Source organism: Acomys minous, assembly GCF_964271855.1.
Source record: "Acomys minous genome assembly, chromosome: 15".
NCBI lineage: Eukaryota > Metazoa > Chordata > Mammalia > Rodentia > Muridae > Acomys > Acomys minous.
In genome coordinates this window covers 95,562,039-95,589,758 of record NC_140497.1, presented here as the reverse complement: position 1 = coordinate 95,589,758, position 27,720 = coordinate 95,562,039, and the positions used below count along the sequence as shown (strand labels likewise).

Genomic DNA, 27,720 nt, shown 5'->3' with positions numbered 1-27,720 from the left:
GAATGACTGTATTGTAATCTACATTGACTTACTCACGGAGATAAAGATACAGACATTCTTGAAAAGTTCTTCAACTGCTTTCTTTCAATCCAGTAGCCTCCCCTGCGGTCAGCCCTGTTAAGTGCCATTCGCCTGGGTTAGTTTTAGCGGTTTTTGAACTTAGTTTATGTAGAGTTATATAGTTTGTACCTTTTTTAAAAGTCTTATTTTGATGTTTTTGTTTCCTTTATGTTGTAAGAATCCCGTTATCTATCTTGTGTGAATATTAACATTGTTTGTATGTTCTGTAACCCTGTGCTCTTAGCTGCCAGCTCTTCCCCTCTACCCCGTAGACTCCTGCCGCTTTTATCGGTCTCCTCACTAGCAGAAGAAAATGTAAGATCGCTATTACTCAGCTGTGCCCCGTGCCCAGAGGACTTCATTTGCCAGTATTCTCCCACAAGTTACAGCTTTCTTCTGCAGTACTCAGCTTTTCTTGTGTCGTCTCATAAAGCAGGAGTTAGGCCGCGTGCAGGAGGTTGTAGTCTGCGTTGTTTTTATTGCTGTGAAGCAACAGCAGAACCAAGGCAGTGCGTGAGCGTGAGCACTGTGACATTTGACCCCGGTGACCTGTGACCCCGGCATTCACTCGGCGAGCCAGAGCCAGAGGCAGGCGGGCCTCCGTGAATTTGAGGCCAGTCCATGATTACTGAAGCTTAGGCAGCTTGACAGAAACATTTTTTTGTCACTATGAACATGTTATATACATACATGTATATGCATGCAAATATACAAATACATAATGATTTATTAGTGATTGAATTAATGATTTATTTTAAAAGTTAAGGTATTTTTGGCAGGTTTTATTTTCTCCTTCATATTTGTACTTGGCTGGCTGGGCTGGCTGCTGCAGTCTGTCACCTGGGGGTTGGTGCTGGAGCTGGACGGCCTCGTAGCGAGTCCACGGCAGGAGCAGCTGTTCCCGGAGGCGGCCAGTATGGGTCTGTGTCTCACTGCGGCTGTGGCAGTAAAGCCTGAGTTCAGACTTGGGGACGGACCCCTCTCCTGCTGTTGTTTCTTCTGGAAGGATTTTTATTGTGTTGTTGAACAGATGACCGTGATGAACTTGTGCTTCCCTCTGGGTGCGAGTGAGCGGGTCTCTCTAACTCCTTGTTTACACATCTACAGATTTTAGACTGGATTTTGCTTTCAGAGGCCTCTAGTTGTATCTCCTTTCCAGGTGCTTCGGTTGGGATGCAGCTCTTTTCCTTGGTGGGAGGCGGGAAATGACGGGCAGAGGGGGCTTGCACTAGAATTGTGATTTCAGAAGTGATTTGTGTAAAGGTTTCATTTAACCTGATATTCATTGTGCCAATATCACTGGCAGTTTATTTCTTTGTAGTTTTGAGGTAAGGCCTCACTGCATGTCTTAGGATGGCTTCACTCATGGGGCACTCTTGTGTCTCAGCTGTCTGAGTGCGGGGTTACAGGCATGCTCCACAGCACCTGTCTACTCACGCGCGCTTATGTGTGTTTATGTTGTACTAAACATAGGAATTATTTGAAAGGTTAATTGTTCTTTAATTGTTTAAACAAGCCTGACTTTCAACTCATCAAAAAATAATGTGGTAAAAGTCTTCATACTGCTGTGTTATTATTTCAGCTTTATAGGTGACATCATTGTTAGGAACATAGCCTTCCTTCAGCCACGTCATCACCAGCTGCCAAATATGACAAATTTGCACTGTGGTCTCGAGTCACATAAAACCCTTCACCATAACATACGCTCCCTCTGTCTCTCCCTTTCTCTTTTGTCCCTGCTCAGAGGTGGCCTTTCACACCCGTCCCCTATAGTATATCTGAATTTGTTATTGCAGTTAAATTGCTTTTAGTCTATCCTTGATAATAGTTACTAAACTCAGGGAGAAAGGTGACTGGATATGTAGTTAGAGTCCTGTGCGATGAATTGTGATACCGTCCTGAGTCCTGAAAACCAGAGGAGGTGGGATTTATGCACTTGTATTTATATTCAAGCATTCAATATAGATATCTCACCCATTTGGGTTTTTTGTCTTGTTTGTTTGTTTGTTTTGTTGTTGTTGTTTTAAGATGGTCTTGTCCCCAAATCCAGGCTGGCCTGGACTTGACTGTATATACGCAGGCTGACCCTGAGTTCAGGGCCACCTGTCCTAGCGTGTAAATTCTGGGATTAGTCTGCATCTGACTCAGACTAAGTGGAATTAGTACTACAGGGCCCCCACAGAAGTCACAAGTGGAAATGTTGAGAAGCTGGAGATTTATCTAGATAACCTTTGGAGGGCGGTTAGCAGAAGAGGCAGCAGAAGAAGGTAAGGAAAAGGAAAGTTTGTGGGAGCAAGAGACAGATCTCTGACTGTAGAGCCCATGCTGAGAAATGGACGGGAGGGATGCACGGTGGCTGGGGTCACTGCGTTACAGTCAGAACCGTTCACAGAGCTTAGGTGAACAGCGAGGGAGCTTCTGTGTGAGGAGTGATGTGGTCCCATCCGAGGGCCCCTTGTTCTGGTTTTGACCCCAGGGCTTATGCTATACTCTACCTGAAACATATCTGGCAAAGAACCTACTGGCAAAGTACAAAACAGGTCACAGGAGTGCTGGATTGCATTCAGGGAGGACTGTCACAGAGGTACCAGAATGACCTTACAGGGTGACGGTGCGGTCATACAAGTGTGGACTGACCTTACAGGGTGACAGTGCAGTCACAGAGATGTGGACTGACCTTAAAGGGTGACAGTGCAATCATAGAGGTATGGACTGACTTTGCAGGGTGACAGTGCAGTCACAGAGGTGTGGACTGACCTTAAAGGGTGACAGTGTAGTCACAGAGGTGTGGACTGACCTTGCAGGGTGACAGTGTAGTCGTAGAGGTATGGACTGACCTTACAGGGTGACAGTGTGGTCGTAGAGGTGTGGACTGACCTTACAGGGTGACAGTGTGGTCGTAGAGGTGTGGACTGACCTTACAGGGTGACAGTGCCGTCGTAGAGGTGTGGACTGACCTTACAGGGTGACAGTGTGGTCGTAGAGGTGTGGACTGACCTTGCAGGATGACAGTGCCGTCGTAGAGGTGTGGACTGACCTTACAGGGTGACAGTGTGGTCGTAGAGGTGTGGACTGACCTTGCAGGATGACAGTGCCGTCGTAGAGGTGTGGACTGACCTTACAGGGTGACAGTGTGGTCGTAGAGGTGTGGACTGACCTTGCAGGATGACAGTGCCGTCGTAGAGGTGTAGACTGACCTTACAGGGTGACGGTGCGGTCATAGAGGTGTGGACTGACCTTGCAGGGTGACGGTGCGGTCATAGAGGTGTGGACTGACCTTGCAGGGTAACGGTGCGGTCATAGAGGTGTGGACTGACCTTGCAGGGTGACGGTGCGGTCATAGAGGTGTGGACTGACCTTGCAGGGTGAGGGTGTGGTCATAGAGGTGTGGACTGACCTTGCAGGGTGACGGTGCGGTCATAGAGGTGTGGACTGACCTTGCAGGGTGACGGTGCAGTCATAGAGGTGTGGACTGACCTTGCAGGGTGACGGTGCGGTCATAGAGGTGTGGACTGACCTTGCAGGGTGACGGTGCGGTCATAGAGGTGTGGACTGACCTTGCAGGGTGACGGTGCAGTCATAGAGGTGTGGACTGACCTTGCAGGGTGACGGTGCAGTCATAGAGGTGTGGACTGACCTTGCAGGGTGACGGTGTGGTCATAGAGGTGTGGACTGACCTTGCAGGGTGACGGTGCAGTCATAGAGGTGTGGTTGGACTTGAGAGATTTTAACAGCAGAGTAGATGAGCTGTGGTTTTTACTTACACTAGAGCTGGGGCTAGGGAAGTTTCTAGCTTCAGCAGCGGAGCAGCGTTCACAGTGTGGAGCCACAGGGAAGGCGAGTGTTTGCAACAAACACGAACTAAGCTTTAGTTATGTGGGGCTTGAAGCAGGCCGAGCCGTGTGAGCTGACGTGCTAGGTGGCACGCAGGTCTGAGATCTGAGAGTCCTCACTGTCCCCCCTTTCACATTCACTTGTGTTCATTTCTGGTTGACCTAAAGATTGTTGAAAACAGATTTGCTCCTGTTCTTATTAGCCTTCTGCACAGACACACACCCTTGTGTGTGGAGACAGGCCTAGATGTAGCCCTGGCTAGACTCTGAGTTTCTTGTGACGTTTCTTCTTCCCAACGTCAAGGCTGCTTCTACTTTTGGAATGTCAGGATGCTCACGAGGGTAGAATCTCTTGCATCCTGTTCCTAGGAAATCACTTTCTCACATTTGTGGTACCAAGCTGCTGATTAGCTAAAAGACTTAAGAGCATGGGATGATGGTTTGAAGAAGTGTAGCCCCAGAGGCTCATCTATTTGGACATGTAGTCATTGGGGGTGGCAGTACTTGAGAAGGATCAAGGGGTGTGGCCTTGTTGGAGGACGGCTGTCACTGAGAGCCAAACCTGGTGCCTCCCTTCCTGCTGTCTGCACGTCTAGATGTGGACCTCGCACACCATGGCTGCTGAGACTGTAGGCACGCTCTCGTTAAACGCTGTGCTCTGTAGGAGCTGCTGTGGCCGCGGTGTCCCTTCACAGCAGTGCCACAGTGACCAGCACACGGCAGGAGAACAGGCGCAGAGCACGGACACCTCCTGTAACACCTTGTGTCTCCGCACAAGCTTTTATATTTGGGATTCTCTGACTAAAAAGTAAGACTGTGCCAGCGGGGTGACGCACACCTGTAATCCTAGCACTTGGGAGGCAGAGGCAGGAGGATCTCTGTGAGTTCAGGGCCATCCTGGTCTACTGAGCTAGGCCAGCACAGCCAAGGCTACACAGAAAAGCCTTGTTTTGTGGTTGTTTTTTTTTTTTTAAGGTAAGACTGTTGTAAGCTTAGATTTACTATTTTAAAGACGATTGTATGTATGTATGTATGTATGTATGTATGTATGTATGTATGTATGTATAAGCGTTTTTCTTGAATTTATGTCTGCATACCACATACCACATGCATGCCTGGTGCCCACAGAGGCCAGGAGAAGGCGCGGGATCCCCTGGAACAATGTTACGGGTGTTTGTGAGTCACCATGTGGGTGCTTTGTCCTCTGCGAGAGCAGCCAGGGCTCGTGACTGTTGTGCCATCTCTTCAGCCCGTAGAGTTATTTTTACTTTATATTTTGAGACAGCATCTCACTGTATAACCCAGGCTAGCATGGCACTTGCTACATATACCAGACAGGTCCACCTGTCTCTTGACTCCCCAAATGAAGGGTATGTGCCATTGTGTCCCCAGATTTACTTGTCTAACAGAAATTATAAACTATTTGTTCTTTTTACATTTTTTATATTTCTTTTGCCTGGTTTAGCCAAAATCATGATACCCAGGCTTATTTTATTTAACATTTATTCAATAACAAGCATTGTTACTAATATTTTGTAAGTAATAATGCAGTATTTATTTTGTAACTAACAAGATGGAACTTGTGACACTACTCTTTTAACAGTAAAATAGATGTGAAATAAGATATTAAGAATGGGGTTGGCTTGGTGTTACATACCTTTAACTCCAGCACTTGGGAAGCAGAGGCAGACAGATCTCTGTGAGCTCAAGGCCAGCCTGGTCTACAGAGTGAGTTTCAGGTCAGGCAGGACTAAATAGCAAGACCTAGACTCAACAGAAAACAAGCAACACAAAAACCATACACAACTGAAATCCTATGTTAATCCTGTATAAATGATTATGCACGTCCCTCAGTTTTTTTTTAAACAAAGATATGTTAATTAGTTTCCACACACCTAAATTGGTCATTTTTTTGTACTGATTATAATTATTTAAATAGAATCATTAAATATTTTCCTTTTTATAACTGACTTATTTGACTTTGTACTTAGGGTTTATCTACATTGTGGTGTTCTGCCAAACTCCTTTTTAAGGCTCTCGTGTATGCATACCCCATTTTATCAGCTTATCCATTGGTGGACACATCTGTTTCTTCAGCCTACAGCTGGGGAGCAGTGCACATAGGTGTGCACATGGGTGAGCACATGGGTGTGCACACTAGCTCCCTCGGCAGCACACGCATGCTTCTTTGCTCTGCGAGTCTGTGAGGTGCTGCTTTTGCTCACTGCTGTCCTGCTGGTAGTGAGGAGGCAGTTTGTTTCTCTGTGGTGGAGCCTTGCTGTGATTTCAAGCTGGCCTCGTCCTCCTGGGTCAAGTGATTGTGCTATAGTCTCTGGGCTGCTGGGCGGCAGGGGCAGAGCTTACTGCAGGCTTGGCTGGTGATAACGATGGTGTGCACCCTCCCATGTGCGTGCTGGATTTGCATCTGTGTGTGGGGGGGCGGGGGTTTGCATCTGTGTCTGTTCACATTCCTTGCTGAATGTTGCTTCTGGGTTGTGAAAGTTCTTTATATATTTTGGGTATAAACCTCTTGTCACATGCGCGACTTGAAAATGTTTTCTCACATCACAAAGATTATCTCAGTGTTGACTGTTTCGTTGGAGAGAAATATAACAGTATGATGTAATCGCTCCACTTCCATATTTTTCTGTTTTGGGAATTACACCCAAGAAATTATTGCCAAACCCATGTCATGGTGCCCTCCCCTTATTTTCTTCTAAGACTTCTGTAGTTTTAGTTTGGGATGGTTTTGAGCCTGCGATGTAGCTGATGTTTACCTTGAATTTGTGGTTAATCCTTCTGCCTCTCACCTGGTGAACACTTGGGTTAAGCAGTGTTTGGGATTGAGCCAGGGCTTTGACCCTGCTAGGGAGGCATTCTGCCAACTGAACTACGTCTTCAGCCCTGTTTTTAGTTTTTATATATTTGACCTTATTCATTTTTAAAATTGCTTCAGTGTTTGGTGTCTGTTGAGAATTTTTAAAAATTATTTTTATATTATGGCATTGGTGTCTTGTGTACATGTGTGTGTCTGTGTTGAGGTGTCAGATTCCTTGGAACTAGAGTTGCAGACAATTGTGAGCTTCCATGTAGGTGCTGGGAATTGAACCTGGATCCTCTGGAAGAGCAGCCAGTGCTCTTAATCGCTGTGCCGTCTGTCCAGCCCCTGTCCATTGGAATTTTTATATGAATTTTAGGATGAGTTTTTGTGTTCTGACAAAAATGTCCTTAGGATTCTGATGGGGAGAACCGCATTGAGTCTGTGCGTTTCTTTATATAATGTTGACTTCTGTGGTGGCTTTTCTTATCTGTCAGATACCTGGAATTAATTAAACCTAGATAAGCTTGTGAGAGATTTTTTTTACTCCAAGTATTTGATGTGAGCAGGTCTTTAGTCTGGGCATACCTTGTGCTGGCAGCCTATGTGAGGACATGAAGAAGGAAGCTCTTGCTGTCTGCCTGCTTGCCCTCACTCTCTGGCAAGACCCTTCCTTCACTGGCGTTGGAGCCGAGGTACTTCCTCAGGATTGTGGTACTTCCTCAGGATTGTGGTACTTCCTCAGGATTGTGGTACTTCCTTAGGATTGTGGTACTTCCTCAGGATTGTGGTACTTCCTCAGGATTATGGTGTATGTTGAAGTCGAGCTGAGTTCACACAGCCAGCCTTGTGAACTGAACAGGTACTGGGTCCTTGGACTTTGTGTCGGGAGACAGCCATTGCTGGGCTAGCTGGAGCACAGCCCGAAAACCACTGTAGTAATATCATTCATGTGTGTGTGTGTGTGTGTACACACTTCATATATATACACACATACACATATTCATATATATGCAGTATATTCATATATATTTACATACATTCATTCTAGCGATTGTGGCCTCTAGAGAACCTTGTCTTATACAACTTGTTTTGTTTTTCAAGACAGGGTCTCTCTGTGTAGCCCTGGCTGTGCTGGACTCGCTTTGTAGACCAGGCTGGCCTCGAACTCACAGCGACCCGCCTGCCTCTGCCTCCCGAGTGCTGGGATTAAAGGCATGCGCCACCAAGCCTGGCCCTTATACAACTTCTTAATATGTCTGTTTTCGTTGATTTGTCTGTGATTTCTTTCAGCATTGTTTTGTAGTTTTAAGTCTGCAAGCTATCTGTCGTCCTGGTGAAGTTGATCCTGAGTGCTTTGTCGCAGGGACACTACAGAAAGCAGAATTGTTGTGTTAATTTCCTTTGTGTTGCTCATTGTTAGTCTCTAGTAGAAATGCTTGTCTTTATGTATTGTGTGGTAGGTTTTGTTTTGTTTTGGTTTGGTTTGGTTTTGGTTTTTCGAGACAGGGTTTCTCTGTGTAGCCTTGGCTGTCCTGGACTCACTTTGTAGACCACGCTGGACTCGAACTCACAGTGATCCACCTGTCTCTGCCTCCTAAGTGCAGGGATTAAAGGCGTGTGCCACCACGCCCGGCCCCGTGTGGTAGATCTCTGCTAAATTCTTTTATCCTAACCAGTTTTGGGTATGTTTTAGAGTTTTCTACACATAAGATCATATCATGTGTAAACATAATTTTACTTGTGACTTTGCCAATTGGATTCCTTTCGTGTAAGCCTTCCTCTGTCCCTTCCTGTTCTTCCTCATCTGCTGCCCCCCTTTCCCTTGAGCTAAAGTGGCAGTGGTGTGTTTGCCTTGTCACGGCTGAGTATGAAGTTAGCTGCTGTCTCTTCTCTCAGGTTCACTCTGGTTTCTTGAGTATTTTTATCATGAAAAAGGATGTTGAATAACTTGATTGTGATGTGGTAACATTATTATTTTTTACTTTTTTATTTTTTATTTGTTGTTAATGTTAATTTTTATGTTGAGCTATCCTTAAATTTCAACAGTAAATTCCAGTTGGTCAGACTGTGCAGTCTGTTTAATCTGATGCTAAATTTCCTTTGTCAGTGGCTTTCAGGTTCTTAGTTTCTTTCTACCTGAGTAAGTAAAGGCTTACAGATGATTGTAGGAATGAATCCTGCTGTCCCACAGACCATATTTTACTCTAATCTTTACTGTTAAGGGAAATACATGAGACAGAATTAAGTGATAAGGTTTTTTTCTGATAAACATTCCCTTACAGACCTACTATATGGTTGGTACCTCACATTAATCACAACACATGATAATTACATGATACCTAGATTTTAGATGTCATAGCTGCTTGTTACAGGAGGTTACACACAAACACTGCATGTACACTCACACTATATTGAGAGTGACTTAGGCTCAGTGGTGGTGCTGAAACCCCAGCACCCGGAAGGCAGAGGCAGGTGGGTCTCTGTGAGTTGGAGACCAGCCTGGTCTACAAAGCCAGTTCTAGGACATCTAAGGCTACACAGAGAGATCCTGTCTCAAAAAACAAAAACAAAGCAGAGAGTGCTTTACATGGGGATCTTTTAGAGAAGGACTGAGTATCAGTATTTTTAAAAAAGTCTTCACGTACCAGCGTGCTTACGCATGCTGACCTAGGCGACCCCGACTGCACACTCATGACCTCGGAGCTGGGCACGACATTGCTGTGACATGTGATCTGAGCACGTGGGGGAAGGCTGGAGAAGCCAAGTGGGAGGCCGGTGTGGATGCCCAGCGTTGGCTTCAGGGCAGGGGACAGACAGTCTGTCTCCTGCAGGTTTCCTGTAACATGGGCTGAATGGATCCTCTCATTCTTCTGTGTCACATGTAGTTAGCTGTTCCTCACAGTTAGGGGGACGCTGACGCGAGTGCCTGTCCATGTTGGTGTTCGCTTCACGGCTGTTTGGGTTTGTTGGGATATGCAGGGACCACCACTGTTCTTGGGCAAATAAGTTCATAGAGTTCAGCAGGAACTCTGTTTATGTCAACCTTTAGTGTGGGAGAGCTGACTTGAGTGTGGTATCTTCAGAGGGTAGAAATCATTAATCTGGTCATGATGGTGCATGCCTTTAATCCCAGCACCCAGGCAGCAGAGGCAGGGGATCTGTGAGTTCAAGGCCAGCCTGGCCTACAGAGCAAGTGCCAAGACAGCCAGAGCTACACAGAGAAACCATCTTGGAGAAAAAGGAAAGAAAAAAGAAAAAAAATCACTTTACTTTATATTTGAACATTCATGTAAAGTGTGAAAACATGTTGAAATGTGCTTGCATGACTGGGCTACCATAAGAACATGCCATAGACACGACAGCCTCAGTAACAGGAATATGCTCCCTCACATTTCTAAAGACAGGTGGTCTGAGCTCAAGAAATTCGCAGGTGCAGCTTTTCCTGAGGCCTGTCACCGTGCCTTGTACATCGCTGTTGTCTAGCTTTGTGTTTTGGACCTTTGCTGCGTTTCCCATCTTTGGTCTCCCTTCATATGTGTTGGTCTGCCCTGAAAGAGTCGTGTCAGGCTGGGTTGCAGCCTGCCTGCTGATTTATCATCAGTCGTTGAAGGCCATTTCCAGATACTGTCTTGAGTTATTGGAGGTCGGGGTTTCAACATGTAAACTTGGGGTGGACACTGATTTGTAAGAAAATATGTGTGCATAAAATGTTCTGTATGACTGCATGATTGTATGTGTGGAAGTGCGGCTATTTGGTATTTCTTATCAGCCACTGCTTACTAAAAAACCGTCTGCTGAAGAGAATAACTTTGATCTCTGTAAGGATATGTATTTAGCCCTAACTTTGGAATATGATGACAACATGTAATACAGTGATCAGATTTGTGACTTTTGGTTTATTATGCCCAATGAAATCTGTATCTGCTTGCCAATGTCTGGGAGGTATACCCAGAGAGCTGAGGGAAGCAAGGCTGTCCATTTGAGGCGGGGCTCTAGAGAAGCCCTGTCTCTGTCTGTGACAGGTGTTGGAGGTGCTGCATGGGGATTGGATCAGGGTCGCTCAAGCATGCCTTCTCCCATGCCGTGTGCCCTCATCCTGAGCTGCTTTTCGTTCTTATGGTAGCGACAGAAGAGAAGATAAAAGACTTAGGAGTGTTTGTCAGAAGTCCACAATTTAAACTAGAGACAGTCATTTAGGATGCCTTTGATGAGCATGAATACTACAGAGACTTAAGCTGTTTCTCAAGAAATAGTAATGGTTAATATTAGAGCCATTGCCTAAAGTCCACTTGTTTCTCATAAATTATATTAAAGTAAGAGACACACCCCAAGCTAAGTACATCAGAGAACATTTTATCTAAAGAAAAACTATGACAGTTAATGAAATTTTTATTTGGGAGCTTGGCGTTAATTGCTTTTTTTTCCCCTCAGTACAGTCTTTTGTCTTTATTTGACAATGTTGTAAATTGTATTACATACATAGCCTTCTCAGTTTTTAGTGCATATCAGAATCATTTCATACTTAGGAATTTAGTAAATCGTATATTGAGAAGCTGAAGGCTGCTTCTGAGGCATGTGCTGAGTGTGGACCTGAGAGATGTGCACCATCACATCACGCTTTCCATACAGTTCACGGCGATTGTCAGAAGAGCTGGATCTTTGTGAGCACAGTGAGAGCTTGGGCTTCTCAGCAGCAGGCGGCAGTTGACGTTAATAAAGAAGTTTAATTCTGACAGGCCCTTACTGTTCATCCGTAGACAGCTTAGTCTCCAGTGTGTCCATGTGTGCTGCCCAGCACCATCTGAGGGCTCAGAACGAATCCAACAGAGGCTCTGAGCTATGGGGAAGCTCTCCCTTGGATTTTCCAGGTAAGTTATAACAGAGGAGTCAGTTGGACATCTGAGAGGAGCTCGCTGTAAGGCCAACTAGACATGTGTGAGCGAGCTGAGGGGAGGAGAGTGGAGGGCACCCTGGCGAGGGGGAGGAAGAGGTGAAGAATGAAAAGGTTCGCGCTGTCACAAGGAGAGGAGTAACTGGAAAGGGCTGAGCTTGGTGGCGTGTACCTGTCACCTCAGTGCCGAGGAGCCAGACAGATGCCGTGTGCTACCTCATCTCACAGAAAAAAGGACTAGTGGGCTCCATGTAAAATTTGAGATGCTGGCCCAGTGTGGTGGTGCACACCTTTAATCCCAGCACTAGGGAGGCAGAGGCAGGCAGATCACTGTAAGTTTGAGGCCAGCTTGGTCTACAAAGTGAGTCTAGGACACAGAAACCCTGTCTCAAAAAACAAAAAGAAAAATTGAGGTATTGCTCAGACTTCTTTCCCATTAGGCACACATGAAGGGTAGCCATATGGTAGGTACTGTGTTAGATGCAGGGGCATTTCCATCAGCGGACAGAAAACGTATGCTCTCCACAGTGTGCTTTGTGGTCAGAGGAGGGAAACAGTGATGACACAAGTATATGATAACGCGGTGTAAGAGCACTGTGTGTTGGCAGAGAGGATAGTTACCAAGTGTGCTACTGTACGTCACGTAGGATGCTCTAGGAAAAGCTAGCGATCGCTAGGCAGGCACAGCGGTGACCCTTACGTGTACTTGGGCAGAACTTGAGTTAAGACAGGGCACAATACACAGAGCATGCCTAAAGAACTGCAGAAATGCTAAATAAAGTAAGAATAATGGGGAAAGTGGTTTGAAGTTCATTACTAAGTTAGAATTAAACTGAGCATGAGCTTTATGATAGCCACGGCTTTGCTGTAGCTTACGACTTTATGCTCAAATTTCAGTTAACTTAAAATTTATTTAAGTTACAAGTTGGTAAAAATTTAATAATTTAAAATAGTATTCTGAGATTTAAAGTATTTTTTGTTCTTTCAAGTAAGAAAATATACCCATAAAAGAAGTTAAACGCACGGGCTGGGCATGGTGGCACACACCTTTCATTTCAGCACTTGGGAGGCAGAGGCAGGTGGATCGCTGTGAGTTTGAGGGCAGCCTGGTCGACAAAGCGAGTCCAGGACAAGGACGGCCAAGCCTAAAACACAGAGACCATGTCTCGAAAAACAAAACAAAACAAAAAAGTCAAATGCAGAAGGTGTAGTGTTTTTGGATTGAATTGTGGTTTTCCTCTAAAGGCTACACATTAAACTCCCCACACCCCAGAGCCCGCATGGCCTCAGTCAGAGATAAGGCCTTTTCAGGTGGAAAGTTAGAGATCTGACCAGCTGTGCCTGTGGGTTATGAAGTGAGGTCTGGCTACACAATGTGAAGTCACAGGAAAAGGAGGCGATCCTCTTAACCCTTGTTTTGCGTCTGTAGGCTCCAGGTCTGTGGCTCGCACGATCTGTCTTTTCATGCTGCCTGGTCTGTAAGACCTGGTTGTAGCCAGCCTAAGTAGCTAACGCTGGCATCAACTAGAGCAGAAGTTGCTCATCCTGCTTCCCCATCCCTAACCAGGGTAGCACACTGCTGGGGAAGCTGTCGCTTCATGGAGCCAAAGCCGGCCAGCAGCGGTCAGTGCTGCAGTGGTCAGCTGCGCTCTCCCGTCATGCGAGAGCACTGGAAGGCACCATGCACTCTTTTGTTTTAGAAATAAAAGGCAGTTTGATTTCTAAACTTTAACTAGAATTGTAACACTGACTCCCTCTCCCCCATTTTGATAAAACACTGCAATTAACTCCAATTCCTTGAGGTACTTTAGAAAAAATAAGTGCTGCCACTTGGTGGCACTACATGGCTTAAAAATGCATTAGGTTGTTGTTATGTTACTGTACACTGAACGGGTACATTCAGGGAAAAAACTATTAAGATGAGAAACTTGATGGTGTGTTTGACTCTTGTCTGTAAATAAGATCATTGCTGGTGTTGTAAAGTAGGCTTTATGAAAGTGCCACAGACGCTCACATGTAAGCCCAGGCTGGGGCGTGGGAGCAGCGTTTGCAGCCTTTTGTGAGAAGCCTGCATTAGTTCAGATTCTGTCTGTCGTTTATCCGTAATGCTCTTCATGGTCTTGCTGTATGAGAAAACACGCTCACGTTTTCTTTATTAGTTTTCAAGGTGAGCATTTTGTATTTTCTTATGAAGCTAAGAAACAGTTATTTTGAGGTGATCAAGGTAAACATTTTTGGAAAACTGACAGTTAAATGTTCTTATTTATAATTGTCTTCCTACGGCATATTGAGGGCTCCAGCAGTTACGTCGGAAGCCTTTTACTCATTTTTATTCCTTTGTTGTGTACTTAGTGTGAGAAGTGAATTACGTTTTCAGACATACTTTTACCCACAACAAAAGAGTTGGGCAGCTAGAGCAGCGGTTTGCAGTGAATGGTTTTCTAGCTTGCTTCGTCAGCACACAGTGTATGTGATGCACACATGTTAGGCGCACGGCTCCTTGGATTACCACGCAGTAATCACCTAATGAACACAGGTCATGGGACAGATGCTAGCAGCCTGGGGGACCCCGTGCTTTCCTTCTCGGTCGCCAGACCTTTCTTTTAGAGTCGTATCGCCTGACTTCAGGGAATAGACACACCTTTTTAGGCTGGCTTTACAGCTTTCATGACAATAGAGTTATACAGTATTTTATCTCAGCAGTGTGTTGTGAGATCTGTAAATTTTGTCAGGTGTAGCCGTGTTCACATGTAGTTCTTAATGGTTTGTTTTTTACTACAGAGCTTTTGGGTTGAGTGATACTGTTGTAAACATGCTGTGCACGTGTAGTGTTTCTGGGATCGTTGGTGTGTGTAGGCTGGAATTAAACACTGACACAAGGGTTGTTTCTCAATGTGCCATCTCACCAGCTGTTTTAGTGCCTCCATGTCCTTACCAGTGCTGAGCACTCCGACCTCTTTAATTCTGGTCTTCCTGGAGAGCGTCTCCCAATTGGGGCACTGACTGAGTGTGTGTGTGTGCGTGCGTGTGTGTACATGCGCGTGTGCATGCACCAGGTGTCCAGGGAGGCCAGAAGAGGTAGTTGGATCCCCGGGAGCTGGAATTAGTTAGTAGACAGTTGTGAGCTGCGCGTGCGGTGCTGTGTGCTCCTGACAGTCGCGCTTCTCCAGCTCCTCTTGGCTTGTGCTCTGGGTACAGTCTTCCCTTCTCTCCTCTTTAGGACCTTCCAGCCCTTTCATGAGCTTGCTCCCTTCTAGATAGAGGCTGCTAGTAAGCTCCCGAGGCGCAGGCGCAGCCGTCATCCCTATGAGCCTCGGTCTTACTGTAGCCCAGTGGGACAGTGCTTCTTGTGTGTGTTGGCTTGTTTTCCTGTTCTGAGCATGTTAATGTGCTGTTCTCTTGGAGATGTTTTTCATTTTCACAGCTGAATGGGTATATATGTTGGCATCTGTGCATCGGGTTAGGGATGCTACTACTAGTAGCATACAGTCTGCCAAATGCTAAGCACCTACAATACACAGAACAGTCATCTGGCCAGCACCATTACCAGCACGGCTGAGAAACTGTCCTAGCAGCTTTATTATTTGGCTACAATTGATTCTTACACACGGGTGTCACTTTTTCATATGAACATACATTTTATATGTACTAAAAAGACTGTAGTCACTGATACATGTCACTTTGTCACAAATACGGTGATTATACATACACGCATATATTTGGCTCTCTGTTTGACCTTGGTTGGCTTACTCTGGTGTAAGTGCCACAGTGCCCTACTTCATGTGACCCCGAGTCTGTCTACAGGAAGCACGGGCTCTCTTCCCTTTGTGTTTGCTTACATCATTGGCTTTATAAAATTAAATGTATTCTTTACTGTGAAATATAATTGATATCTTCATGATATGGTATTATGTTTTTCTGTTTTTATGAATGTCATTTATGCTTATGTCAGTGAGTCTCAAATGATTTGTTTTGTCTTGTCTTTATGGTTATGTCAGTATTTCTCCACCTTGGTATAGTTGACATTTCAGGCCAGGTATCCTGAGGGATTGTGCCTCACAGAATGCTTGGTGACGTAGCTGCCCCGCCCTGCTCACCCAGTGTGATAGTCTAGGATGTCCCCAGGCCCTGGAGAGTAATAGTTATTATATTTGAATGTGAGCAGAAGATACATAAACATGCAAACATAGCATTTCAAAACATGTTAGCGTAAATAGTACAGTTTTATAAAGTACACTTTCTAGATGGAAATTCAGTGGAAATAGCATGATTTCACATTTTGAAAAATATTTTAAATGACTTTCTTGAAGACTTGTATTCTGCTTTTTTTTTTTTTAAAGTATGTTGGGATATCACAAGTCATATAGCCTCTGGAAAATTCCATTATCCACTTAGGAGAGAATGAGAGTGAAAAAAGGCAAGGAAGGTGTTAGTATGAAAATTGCTTTAATTTTGAGGAGTCCTGTGCAGAGCCTCAGGGATCCCCAGTGGTCCTCAGAGCACACTTTTGAGACTTACCCTTGAGGATTACAATTGCATTCTTGTCTGTAAGATTTTAATTTAATTAGGTTTTTAAAAGCTTTTTAGAGAATGCAAGAGATGTAAAATAGGGTAGTACCATTTATGCCCTTTCCCCCTTCACTTGGCTTGTTTGCATCACAGCCGTGTTTTAACCCGAATGCTGTAGTCGTCACGGGAGCATTATTACCTGTGTGGAGTTTTTTGCTTGTTTGTTTTGTTTTTGTTTTTTGGACTAACCTGTTGTCTTAGTGAATTGTTGTGCTGATGTCACAGAGTTCTCCAGCCTGGTTCATTTATCATGAAAGGAGATCTGCTGGCAACAGAGATTAGGAGGCACAACTTGGTTGCCTGCTTGTGTTGACTGCAGCCCAAGCTTTACTTGGGCAGCAGGAGGAGGAGGCCCTACCCCCGCCCCGCCCCGCCCCGTCCTGTCCTGCCGTCCCTCCCTGGTGGGCAGCCGGCTTGCCTGCCGCCTCCTAGCGCTGCTGCGTGAGGGTGGAGTTTCTGACACAGGAACTGAGGGGAGCAGCACTTTGCCCCTGAGCTCTGCCCCCTAGTCCTACTGTTACTGACATTTATTTTAACTAGGATATTAGTCCTTTGTCCTGGCTGCTGTTGGCTGGAGTGCTCTCCAACCAGAGAGGCAAAATACAGTTGAAAGGTTTTCACTAGTTCCAGTAAGAAAAACCATGCACTGGGGGTACCTTGTTAATTTACCGTTACAGAGAACCCATTATGTGACTTGGGGTCTGGCTGGGTAGTTTTTGAAGAGATCTAGGAAGTAAAAAGTTTCTTCTGCATTGGATATTGACAGTATACACATTTTATGATTGCTCTTTTCTTTAAAAATTAAAATGAGCTGGGCAGTGGTGGCACACGCCTTTAATCCCAGCACTCAGGAGACAGAGGCAGGCGGATGGCTGTGAGTTGGAGGCTCTACTTTAAAAAAATTAAAATGAAATTCATACAACATATAATTAACCATTTTTAGTGTATGATTCTTTGATGTGCAGTGTATTCATATTTTGGGGCAATCACCAGCTGGACAGTATCTAAACCATTTGGTCACCCCTGTTACATGGCCGTTTCCTGTTCTTCCCTTCCACTGTCACCCGGAATGTTGATGTCTGTCTGTGGACAAGTGGACTGATTCTGTGTGTTACGTGAAGAAAGCTCAGAGCTAGTGACCTTTTGTGATTCGCTGCTTTTACTTGGCACTTTGATCCCAGCGGTGGTTTGCGTTTGTGGCCGGGGAGCACCCCATTGTGTGGTTATGGCACATTGTTCAATTGTCACTTGCCGGCCAGTTGGGGTTTTCCATCTTCTGGCTTTTATAAATACCAGCTGTAGCTCTGTCTGGGCCAGGCCTGTGTGCCGCTCTGAGGATCTCATGAGTATCTTTTTGAGGCTTTGATTTTTATTTCCTTAGTGACCATAAAATGAAACATGTCTTCATTGGCTTGTTGGCTATTTCCAGATCTTCTTTAAATAGACAGGTCAGTTGTCTATTGATCAAATCGGTTGTCTTCCTTGTTGACGTGTTTATATATCTTGAATATTTAATATTTCTCTAATGCATTTAAACAATGTTCCTTAATACACAGGCCTCTCATTCATTCGCTTTGAAGATGAGTTTCTCTGCATGGCCTTGACCTCCGGATCCTCCTGTCCCTGCCTCCCAAGTGCTGGGATTAAAGGTGGGAGCCGCCATGCCCTGCACAGGTCCTTTATTTTGATAAAATACGTGTTATTTGTTTCTCTCCCATGCCCTTGTTATTTTGATGCCAAAGAAAAGGATCCATATTTCATGCCATCTTCTAGGAGTATTAAAAATTGAACTCTTCTGTTCAGGTTGGTTTTTGTTTATTTGTTCTTTTGTTTTGTTTTTAGAGACAAGGTCTCACCAAATAGCCTTGTTTGCTTGAAAATCACTCTGTAGACTAGGCTGGCCTCAGACTCAGGCCTTCCTCCCTCTGCCTCTGCCTCTGCCTCTGCCTCTGCCTCTGCCTCTGCCTCTGCCTCTGCCTCTGCCTCTGCCTCTGCCTCTGCCTCTGCCTCTGCCGGGTATTCAGACTGTTGAACATTTTGTTTTATTATCTGACCTGGTTCAAACGACAGTTCTTTTCACGTGTAATGTTCTTAATACCCTGATGAAAACTAGTTTGCCATAGCTGGTTGATTGATTGATTGATTGACTCTGGACTCTGAAATATAGTCCATCAGTCTGTACGCCTACTTTTTGCCACTAACACTCATTACTATCTGTTGCTTTATAGGAACTTGAAATTAGGAAGGACTTCACTTGTTTTTTTTGTTTGTTTTTGTTTTTTTAACTACTTTTGCTCTTCAGGGCTCTTTGAAATATTATATGAATTGAAGTTCAGTTGGAATGGGAACATTTCCACAAAACCTTTAGGGTGTTTAAAATTAAAAAATATTAATAGTTATTTGAGACTCTCATACATGTGTGTAATGCATTTGATCATATTGGTCTCCCCCTACTGAGTTTGATCTGTGTGGCCCATATATTGAAGAGTGTAAGGAAATCCGTTTACCATGACCTACCCACCTGCCTGGGGCCACCTGCCTAAAGAAAGTTGTCTGTCCTTGTCACAGAAGCCCCCCCCCCCTTTTTTTTTTAAAGATTTATTTATGATGTATACAGTATGCATCAGATCTCATTATAGATGGTTGTGAGCCACCATGTGGTTGCTGGGAATTGAACTCAGGACATCTGGAAGTGCAGTCAGTGCTCTTAACCGCTGAGCCATCTCTCCAGCCCCAGAAGCCCCCTTGAATGCTGCCTGCTGTGGCTTGTGCAGGTCTGTGTGGGCAGCCGCAGCTGCCGAGAGCGAGCTCATGAGCACAGCGCCCCTGTCCAGAAGATGGTGCTGTGCCAGGATCCTCCCGGCCCAAGCGCTGTGGGTGATGTAGGTGCTCTGTTTGTGGCCGAGTGCTCACAGATGCTTGTTCTCACACTGTGGCCACTGTGACCAGTTGTGAGTTCGGTGTCAACCGTCATCCAGTGCACAGAGAAGCTTCTCTGGTTGGGTCTGAGTGCAGCACAGAGATAGAGACACACTGACATCTTGCCTTGGGCTATTTTTAATGAGACAAAGACTATATATAATTTTCTCTCCTACATTATTTGCTTTTGTTTCATCCTGCACCTCATCGTACCTCACCATTTTCGTGGTTATCTACATGTGTTTGTCATTTGGCCTTAGGATTCTTAAAAGTTTTCATGGTAGGAGATAGCTCTGTGGTATCAATGTGTTAGTCACTTAGTGCCACGGTTTTATTGCCCGAGGGTCATTCTGCCAGTGTGTTACAGGTTATTATTAAAAGATCATTTCAAACAGTTTTGAATTTGCAGAGTGTATAAGGTTCAGTAGTTGAATTCTCCTCCTAGTTTCACATGGTGTTGCAGGTTACTGATGCAGTTACATTAACATGTCTTGTATATGTTAGAAAGGACCTTAGGGCTGGAGAGGTGGCTCAGAGGTTAGACACTGCTCTTCCAAAGGTCCTGAGTTCAATGCACAGCAACCACATGGTGGCTCACAACCATCTATAATGAGATCTGGTGCTCTCTTCTTGCCTGCCGACATGTATTTTATTTGCCAAATGAATTTGTCTCCGTGGGTTACTGAAGAATAACTGGCCCTTTTCTAGTTCTTTCTGAGCTCTGGCCGGCTGTTTCGACTTAGCTGTTCTGGCTCTAACTCTTCTCCAAGCTGAGCGATTCTATTCGGTTTCTCTAGGCTTCTCACTGGAGTGCTGTGCTTGGGAAACTGCCCTGACCTCCAGGAGCTGAGCTCAGCTCTCCTGTGCTCTTATGTTTCCTGTTTCCTGTGCTGTTGTTGTGTTAAATCTTTCTCTGATCAGTCATTTTGGCTGTCCCTCAACTAGCCTTTCGTGTTTGGGATTAAAGGTGTGTACTAAGGGCAGGTCTGTATTCCTACCAGAGGGATTAAAGGGGTGTGGCTTTGTATTCCAGGTGGGTCACACAGACCTGGAAGGTCTTTGGATGTGATCAGAGAGGCCATGTTGTTGGGTTAAGTGCTTCTAAAAAAGCAGTTACCTGCTGAGGCATTTTAATTGGCTTCTGTGTAAGACAGCCATCTTCAGCATCAAGGGGTCCTGTTCCTGGCTTTCCTTACACTTAAGGTAAAATTCCATCCTTATAATCTGAACATACAGACTATGTCCTGCTTTCTGTGACAACCTTTCAGTATTTCAATAGGTTATTAACCCTATGCATTGTGAAGCTACACTTTGTTTTATTATATGGCATGGTGGTTAGTATTAGCCTCTGTTTTTGTATAGGTATTGTTTATCATCTTTCGAGTATTTCCATTCAGTGTGACACCCATATTAAGATGCTACCTAGTTTATTTGATTATGTAATATAATGTTTCTAGTAGAATCTGGGTGAGAATTAGGTTTCTGTGTTACATTGTGTATAGTACTTATAGGCTTAAATGCTATAGTGATTTAAATGTAGTTAATTGGGATTTATTTTGCAATTAAGACGACAGTTTGAATGGTTTCTCCTTCTGACTCAGTCTTAAATGTTGAAGTTGTCCTGTGTTCCAAGATAATGTAAGTGAACTGAGTTTATGAGAACTGACTGGGACTCAGCTAGTGGGCAGCGCTGTGATTTATTTATAGCTGTGAAACGCAGTTACTAATGAACTAACTTAGAGTGAGGGCAAATTATCCTACTTTGTATGTGAGATGAGGTTATATGACAAAGGTTGGCATTATGTAGTAAGTTCCCACAGATGTTAGCCTACTTGCAATAAATACAATTAATAATGTACATAAGAGAATGAAGTTAAGCTAATTTTTATCAGAAAAGAATTATTCATGAACAGAAAGTGGACAGCATAGATTTGATGACAGGAAGGTTGTATCTGATCTGAATTACTGAGTGACCTAGGAAGCTTGCTCAGAGGGATTACAGAATAATTATGTTAATATGCAATTATCACCTCATTTCTTCTGTAGTAACCTCAAGATGTAGTGTGGTGAGGGTGTTATAGCAAGTGCTGATAGTTTGCAAAAATACTGATGTTTGAGATTTCTGAGACAATAAGAGTAGCTTGAGGCGTGTAAGTGATGATGTGTCATCTTGAAGGCAGCGCTGACCTCTGCTGTTGAGTGCTCACAGTGTGTGGCTGGAGGCAGCCATAGCTGAGCTGCACGGCTCACTATGCTTCTAGCAGCTAGCGTGCATCTTATGTAGATTTAAACCCATCTGCAGCTTTTAAAAAGTGCGTGCATTTTTTTTTTTTTAAAGAACATGTTTAAATTCAGTTAAGAGGAAGATTCTGTGATTCTATTATTGCAGACAGGTTTTAGTAGTGCTATCTAAACATTTAAAAGAATCTTAAGGGGTACTTTGAATTAATCAAATTTAAGTTCTCTTAAATATTGAGGGCTTTTAAATGTTAATCTATTATAGTATGTTTTAAATTTGTTAGCTCCCTTTATTTTTATTTTTAAATATATTTTAATCATTTATTTTTATGCACATTGGGTTTTGCCTTCATGTTTCTCTGTTTAAAGGTGTCGGATCCCCTGGAACTGGAGTTAAGGGCAGTTGTGAGCCGCCATGTGGGTGCTGGGGACTGAGCCTGGCTCCTCTCACGCACTGAGGTGCCCCTCTGACCCTGTAGCTTCCTTACACTGAGTGAGCAATGCTTGGCCTCAAGTGCTTCTTCTTTGTTATGGTAACAAATGGTACCAGTGACTGAGCTGTATGCATTTGTTCATATAAAGGTAGTTGAAGACTTTGAAAAAGGGTAAAATTAGTTTACAGGTCAAATGCTTTCTTACCTGGAGGAACCCAGTCCTCATGAATCCAAGGACATAGACGTCAGAATTACAGATCCTTCATTCAGTGCGACAGAAGGTCACGACGCATTGGTTTTCATCGTGTCCTGAAAGTTGTATAAAATATTTGATGCATTTTATAGTCAGAATATATTGGAAAAAGTAAACCCAGAAAAATGTTACCTGTTTGCACCTCAGCTTGCAGACTCCATTTCTTACAGCATGTTTTCCAGTTGAAAAAATAAATTGTCATTTTTCAGTGACCCAAGAAAGCGCTGTCACTTAACTAAAAAATAATTTCTGCTGAATGGAGATGAGCATGAATGTGTAGACAGTTAGACGCCATATTTCATTATGTAGACATGAAGAAAACTGACTGGTAAAGACTGGATTGTGTTTTAGCAGTGTAACTTAGTTTTCTTTTCTTTTCTTTTTTACTAGATATGTTTTGTGGGTCAAATACATTTTTCACTTGTATTTTTAATATGTGTTTGAGTGAAGTGGCTTGCTGTCCTGAGACTGTGCAGTTAGGAGATCTTATTAAGCCATTCTGGTAACAAGGATGCAGGATCGACACGGTGTTCTCATCGTTTGTCGCCTGCTGTTCAGGGGACCAGGGAAGTTGCTTTAAATGGAAGGCGTCTGTTCCGTCCCTGAACCTCTAACACCAGAACAGATGGGGAGAGCACGGAACATGGAAGGCTGTACCTCTGAGGTGGCAGCAGTGAAGCCACTCATTAACACTGAATTTACCACTTCGTTAGCAACGCTGCTTCCTGTTGAGAAAAGCTAATACAGGCTTCCAGTTGACTGAGCATATATTTGACTACCTCTGGGATTAGGACAAACACAAAGTGTCTTTCTTTACAGATTTATGAGGTGGCTAATATTGAGGCATTTTTACTTTTCTCCTAAACTTGGTGAGAAAGGCCAGGGTCGGTGTCGGGCAGGGCAGCGCCAGCCCCGCTTTGCTGTGACACTTGTGTGTGTGTGCCCATCTTTTTCCTCAGTGTTTGTGATGCAGACTCCTGCTGGGTGCTGCATTAGCACCATTTTGGGGTGATATTGTTGAATATGATCTTATTGGAAGTCTATTTTTATTACTGTGGAATGTTGCCAGTTTCAAAGCAGGATTCTAAAATGTGTGAGGGAAGGAATAATGATTGTTGGTATAAATATTGCCAAAGAAATCTATTTATCATAACTTGTTTGTAATCTTTGATACATTTATAAGCATTTTGTTGAAAGAAAATGTACTTTGTAAGTTATGAAATGAGTTATTACAAATCTTTTATTCTTGTGCTAGAGTTAATGTTTTACAAAGCATGAAGTTTGCACTCCAAGTGAAATATCTTAATTTCTGAGTTGAATTTTAGAGCCTTGCTGTCCTAAAATAGTATTGTTCACTATACAGATGTAAAACACTGCAGAGACAATGTGAAGAATTTATTTTTATCTGCAGAGCAGAAACCAAGTCTGTCCTGTTTACTACTGTGCCCTAGTACTACAGCTGTGCGTGGCACGCAGCAAGTGCTCAGTAGGTGTGCGGAGCGTGAGTGTGCTGTGCTTACGCCTGTGGAGGCTACACACGACTCTCGGCTTGTTGTAGTTGCTGACTCGAGTCCAGAACCATGCCAGGACTTGTGTTTGAATGGACTGTCCAGATTTCATAGATTTTTCTTGTGGTTTTGATTTTGCAGTTGCATTTTTTACTTATTCAACACTTAATCATTTATTCAACAACCACTGCCTAGCCATGTGGTTCTGCAAGAGTTAAGGACAGTCAGTTGTGGTGTGTGAGAGAGCCCTCTGAGGAGGGGCGGGGGGGGGGGGGGGTAGCTGCATATGACAGTCGGCTACAGTCACGAGGATGCTGCTGTGTCCTTACAGCAGCTCAGTATACAATCAAAAGCACTTTGCCGTGTTAATATACACTGTGTGTGAAGTACACTATTCATGACACCTCATTGTAAGAGCTTTAGGTCTCCAGACTACTGTTAGATTGTAAATGGTATAATTGCTTTTAGGAAATGCCTAGAGTTTAGGGTCTCAGAGCATGAGCTTTCAGCATAAAACTTGATTAGTTGTAGCACTAGTAACTTGTAGTTAAGAACAACTTGCATAAAAGCAGCCTTATAGTTGGCAGAATTTTGACAGAACACTATCTTGAGCAAAGCAGTTTTAAACATTTTAGAAGTAAAAAAAAAAAATCACTGTTTGATACATAAGTCAGTGATGTTGATTGCAAATAATATATTTGACCCAAGTTGTTTACTATGTAGTTTTTTGTTAGTCTTCCTCAAGGCATGAGCTTTCAGGTGATAAAATAGTTTTTCTTTACAGTATTTAATAACTCCAGTTCTTCTGCTGTATGGAGCAACTGTCCTTAGTAAATCTACTTAAGCCAGATAATTTTTTTAATTATAAATTCATGCATGATATTTTAAACTTTTCAGTGTGTAATGCATTCATTTATATTGTCTGTGAGTTATACCTCATTTCCCTAGGTAGTTTGTGTGTGTGTGAAATACTAAATTTTTGAAAGCACAAACAGCAATCTTTTCTTTGAAAATATTTTTAAAGTGTTTAGTAATTTTTAGAAAATTGTTAGTATCTCAATATAAAGAGTAGAAGATTAAGTCAATGAAAATAGAGACTTCCAGCTTTCCAGACGTTCCAGTAGCATTTCTTTTATGCAAACTTAAATTTTTGTTTTCCGTTTTCTAGACTAAGTGTGTTAGATGATCTTGCCAACAATATGGACGATTTGAAGATAAACCCTGACATCACTGGTGCTAAAGAAGAACTCCCGGACGACAGCAGTGGAGTTCATAAACCAAAGGGTTGTCAGACATCATTTCAAAGAAACAGTTCATTGACGCTATCTGAGGAGCTGTCAGAGGACACATCAGAAAAAGCCTTAACTGGAGGCCAGTCTGCTCTGTTTCTCCCTGCCAGTGCTCCTGCTGCTTCTAGTGAAGACTTTACCTTGCCTGCAGGAGCTGTTGTTAATGCACCAGCCTCACGCTCCTGCTTGACAACAACTTGCAGTATGAACGAGAATAGTGTTTCCTTAGCCACCGGACAGCCCGCGGCTCAGCCCGCAACACAGCCGTGTTCAACTCGGAAGGCAGCAGCTGGCCTTGAGCTAGAGTCTACACCACAAAAAGCAAGTCAACACCAAGTCCTGTTTTTGTTATCAGATGTAGCACATACTAAGAACCCAACCCATTCCATTAAAAAACTACCTACCTCTGCTTTAGTTGGTTGTGACGTTCAGAACTCAGTAGGGAACAGTGTGAAGGCGGAGAGCACTTTACTCAGCCCAGTGGAGGTGGGTGCGGACAAGGAGGGCGTGCTGGTGACAGACGATTGTGCCAGTGCGGTGACAGGGGCGTCCTCAGGGACAGATGAACTCAGGTCAGAAAATGACACTAACTGGGATCCCCAGAAAGAATTCATTCAGTTCCTTATGACTAATGACGAAACAGTGGAGAAACCTCCAGTTCATCCTAAGGTAGTAGGTCTGGAAAAGAAGAGAAAGCGGAAAATGGACGTAAGCAAAATAACTCGTTATACAGAGGACTGTTTTGGTGAGTGTAACCGTGTCCCCAATAAATCAAAAATGGTAGAAGTTGACTTTCTAGGGCAAACTGAGGAGGTGCGAGCAATAGAGTCACAGAAATACACATTATCAAAAGTAAAGCCTGAGTCAGCTGAAGAAGACTTGGAGTCTGCGGACACGTTTCAGCGTCTAGTTTATAACTCGGATAAGTGTGGAGAAGATAGCTCCCCTGTTCACACTCGCACTTTTGTTTCAAATCCCTTAAAGAAGAAATGTGAGGAGAGTGACCCCGAGCCGCCCGCTGCCTTCAGTCCTGAAGAGCCGGCCTTCTACCCCTGTACAAAGTGCAACGTGAATTTCAGGGAGAAGAAGCATCTCCACAGGCACATGATGTACCACCTGGACGGCAGTAGTCACTTCCGCCACCTTGACGTCCCGAGGCCCTACGCTTGCAGAGAGTGTGGACGGACGTTTCGAGATCGCAACTCGCTGCTGAAGCACATGATCATCCACCAGGAGAGGAGGCAGAAGCTGATGGAGGAAATCCGTGAGCTGAAGGAGCTGCAGGATGAAGGGAGAAGCGCGCGGCTGCAGTGCCCTCAGTGTGTGTTCGGTACCAACTGTCCTAAGACGTTTGTGCAACACGCCAAAACCCACGAGAAAGACAAAAGGTACTACTGCTGTGAAGAGTGTAACTTCATGGCAGTAACAGAGAATGAACTGGAATGCCACCGAGGCATCGCCCACGGAGCTGCAGTGAAGTGCCCTGCCGTCAGTTCAGACGCATCTCAGAGAAAAACACAAAAAAAGGCTTTGACAAAAGACTCTGTTATAGGGTCATCCAAAAAACCAGCTGCATACCTCTGTAAGCTGTGTCCCTTCACTGCTTCAGCCAGAAGTGTTTTAAAGAAGCACACGGAGTATTTGCATTCCCCACCGTGTGCTGACTCATTTGCTAATCCTCTTGGACTTGACAAGAGGGAAAGCGACACCCTTGAGGAGCCTGTAGATAGCGACAGCACTAAACCATTAGTTAAGCCACAGCCAGCCACATTTCCAAAGAACTCTGCTTTAAAACAAGACGTCAAGCGAACATTTGGATCAAGCTCACAATCAAGTAATTTTTCAAAATTTCATAAGCGACCACATAGGATACAAAAAGCTCGGAAAAGTGTTGCCCAGTCCGGTGTAAATGCGTGCAGTCCAGACAGCTCGGCTCATAAGAATGCCATGGTCAAAAGCAGCACCGACCAAAAACCAAAGTATTTCCATCAGGCAGCAAAAGAAAAATCTAATGCCAAGGCAAATAGCAGTTACTTATATAGACACAAGCATGAAAACTACAGGCTGATGAGAAAATCAGGTGACTCCTACCCACTTCCCTTCAAAAAAGAGGCGAATTCATTGAACTCCTCGCATCTATTTTCATCATTAAGTAATTCTCATAATAATTTTATTTCAGACCCTCATAGCCCAGACACCAAAAGGCCAGACACCGTGAAAGACCACAAGCGTGTAGCTGTAAAGAGAGTGGTTAGGGCCTCAAAGAAGGAAAGCTCTGGTGGGGAAGACTTGGACAGCTATCCCGACTTCCTGCATAAAATGACTGTTGTTGTTTTGCAGAAGCTTAATTCTGCTGATAAGAAAGACAGTTATGAAACGGAAGATGACAGTTCCTGGGATAACGTTGAACTCAGTGACTACACGACACAGGCCATGGAAGACGAAACCTACAGTGATCTTAGTCAAGAACGTGTCAACTTACTGCCCCTGTTTAAAAGCAAGATGGAAAGTCAAGATCCCGGAGACAGTGCTACCCTGCATTATGATCAAAACGACGGCTTTTACTTTGAGTACTATGAGGATGGCGGCACCAACAGCTTTCTACACGAGCTGCATGACCCTCAGCACTTGGAAACCGCGGACGCACCGCTGTCAAAGCACAGCTCTGTTTTCCACTGGACTGATCTGTCTCTAGAGAAGAAGTCATGCCCTTATTGCCCAGCAACCTTTGAAACAGGTGTCGGGCTGTCCAACCACGTCCGCGGGCATCTTCACAGAGCAGGGCTAAGCTATGAAGCGCGGCACGTTGTGTCACCAGAACAAATAGCCACAAGTGACAAAATGCAGCATTTCAAAAGAGCTGGCACAGGCACGCCTGTGAAGCGGGTTAGAAAAGGTAAGTCCA

The 27,720-nt window shown here is 44.2% G+C and overlaps 1 protein-coding gene across 14 annotated transcripts in view; it reads left to right on the top strand.

The window, feature by feature from the left end:
* Nucleotides 1-27,720, top strand: part of ZNF644 (zinc finger protein 644) — an 88,853-nt gene that overhangs the window by 42,154 nt on the left and 18,979 nt on the right. For 10 of the 14 annotated variants that reach the window (XM_084759799.1, XM_084759802.1, XM_084759803.1 and 7 more), the window contains one exon: nucleotides 24,695-27,711. The exons of the other annotated variants lie outside the window; for them this stretch is intronic. In XM_084759799.1, the coding sequence (XP_084615925.1) occupies nucleotides 24,695-27,711 (3,017 nt within the window). The remainder of the gene's footprint in view (nucleotides 1-24,694; nucleotides 27,712-27,720) is intronic. 14 annotated transcript variants of the gene reach the window in all.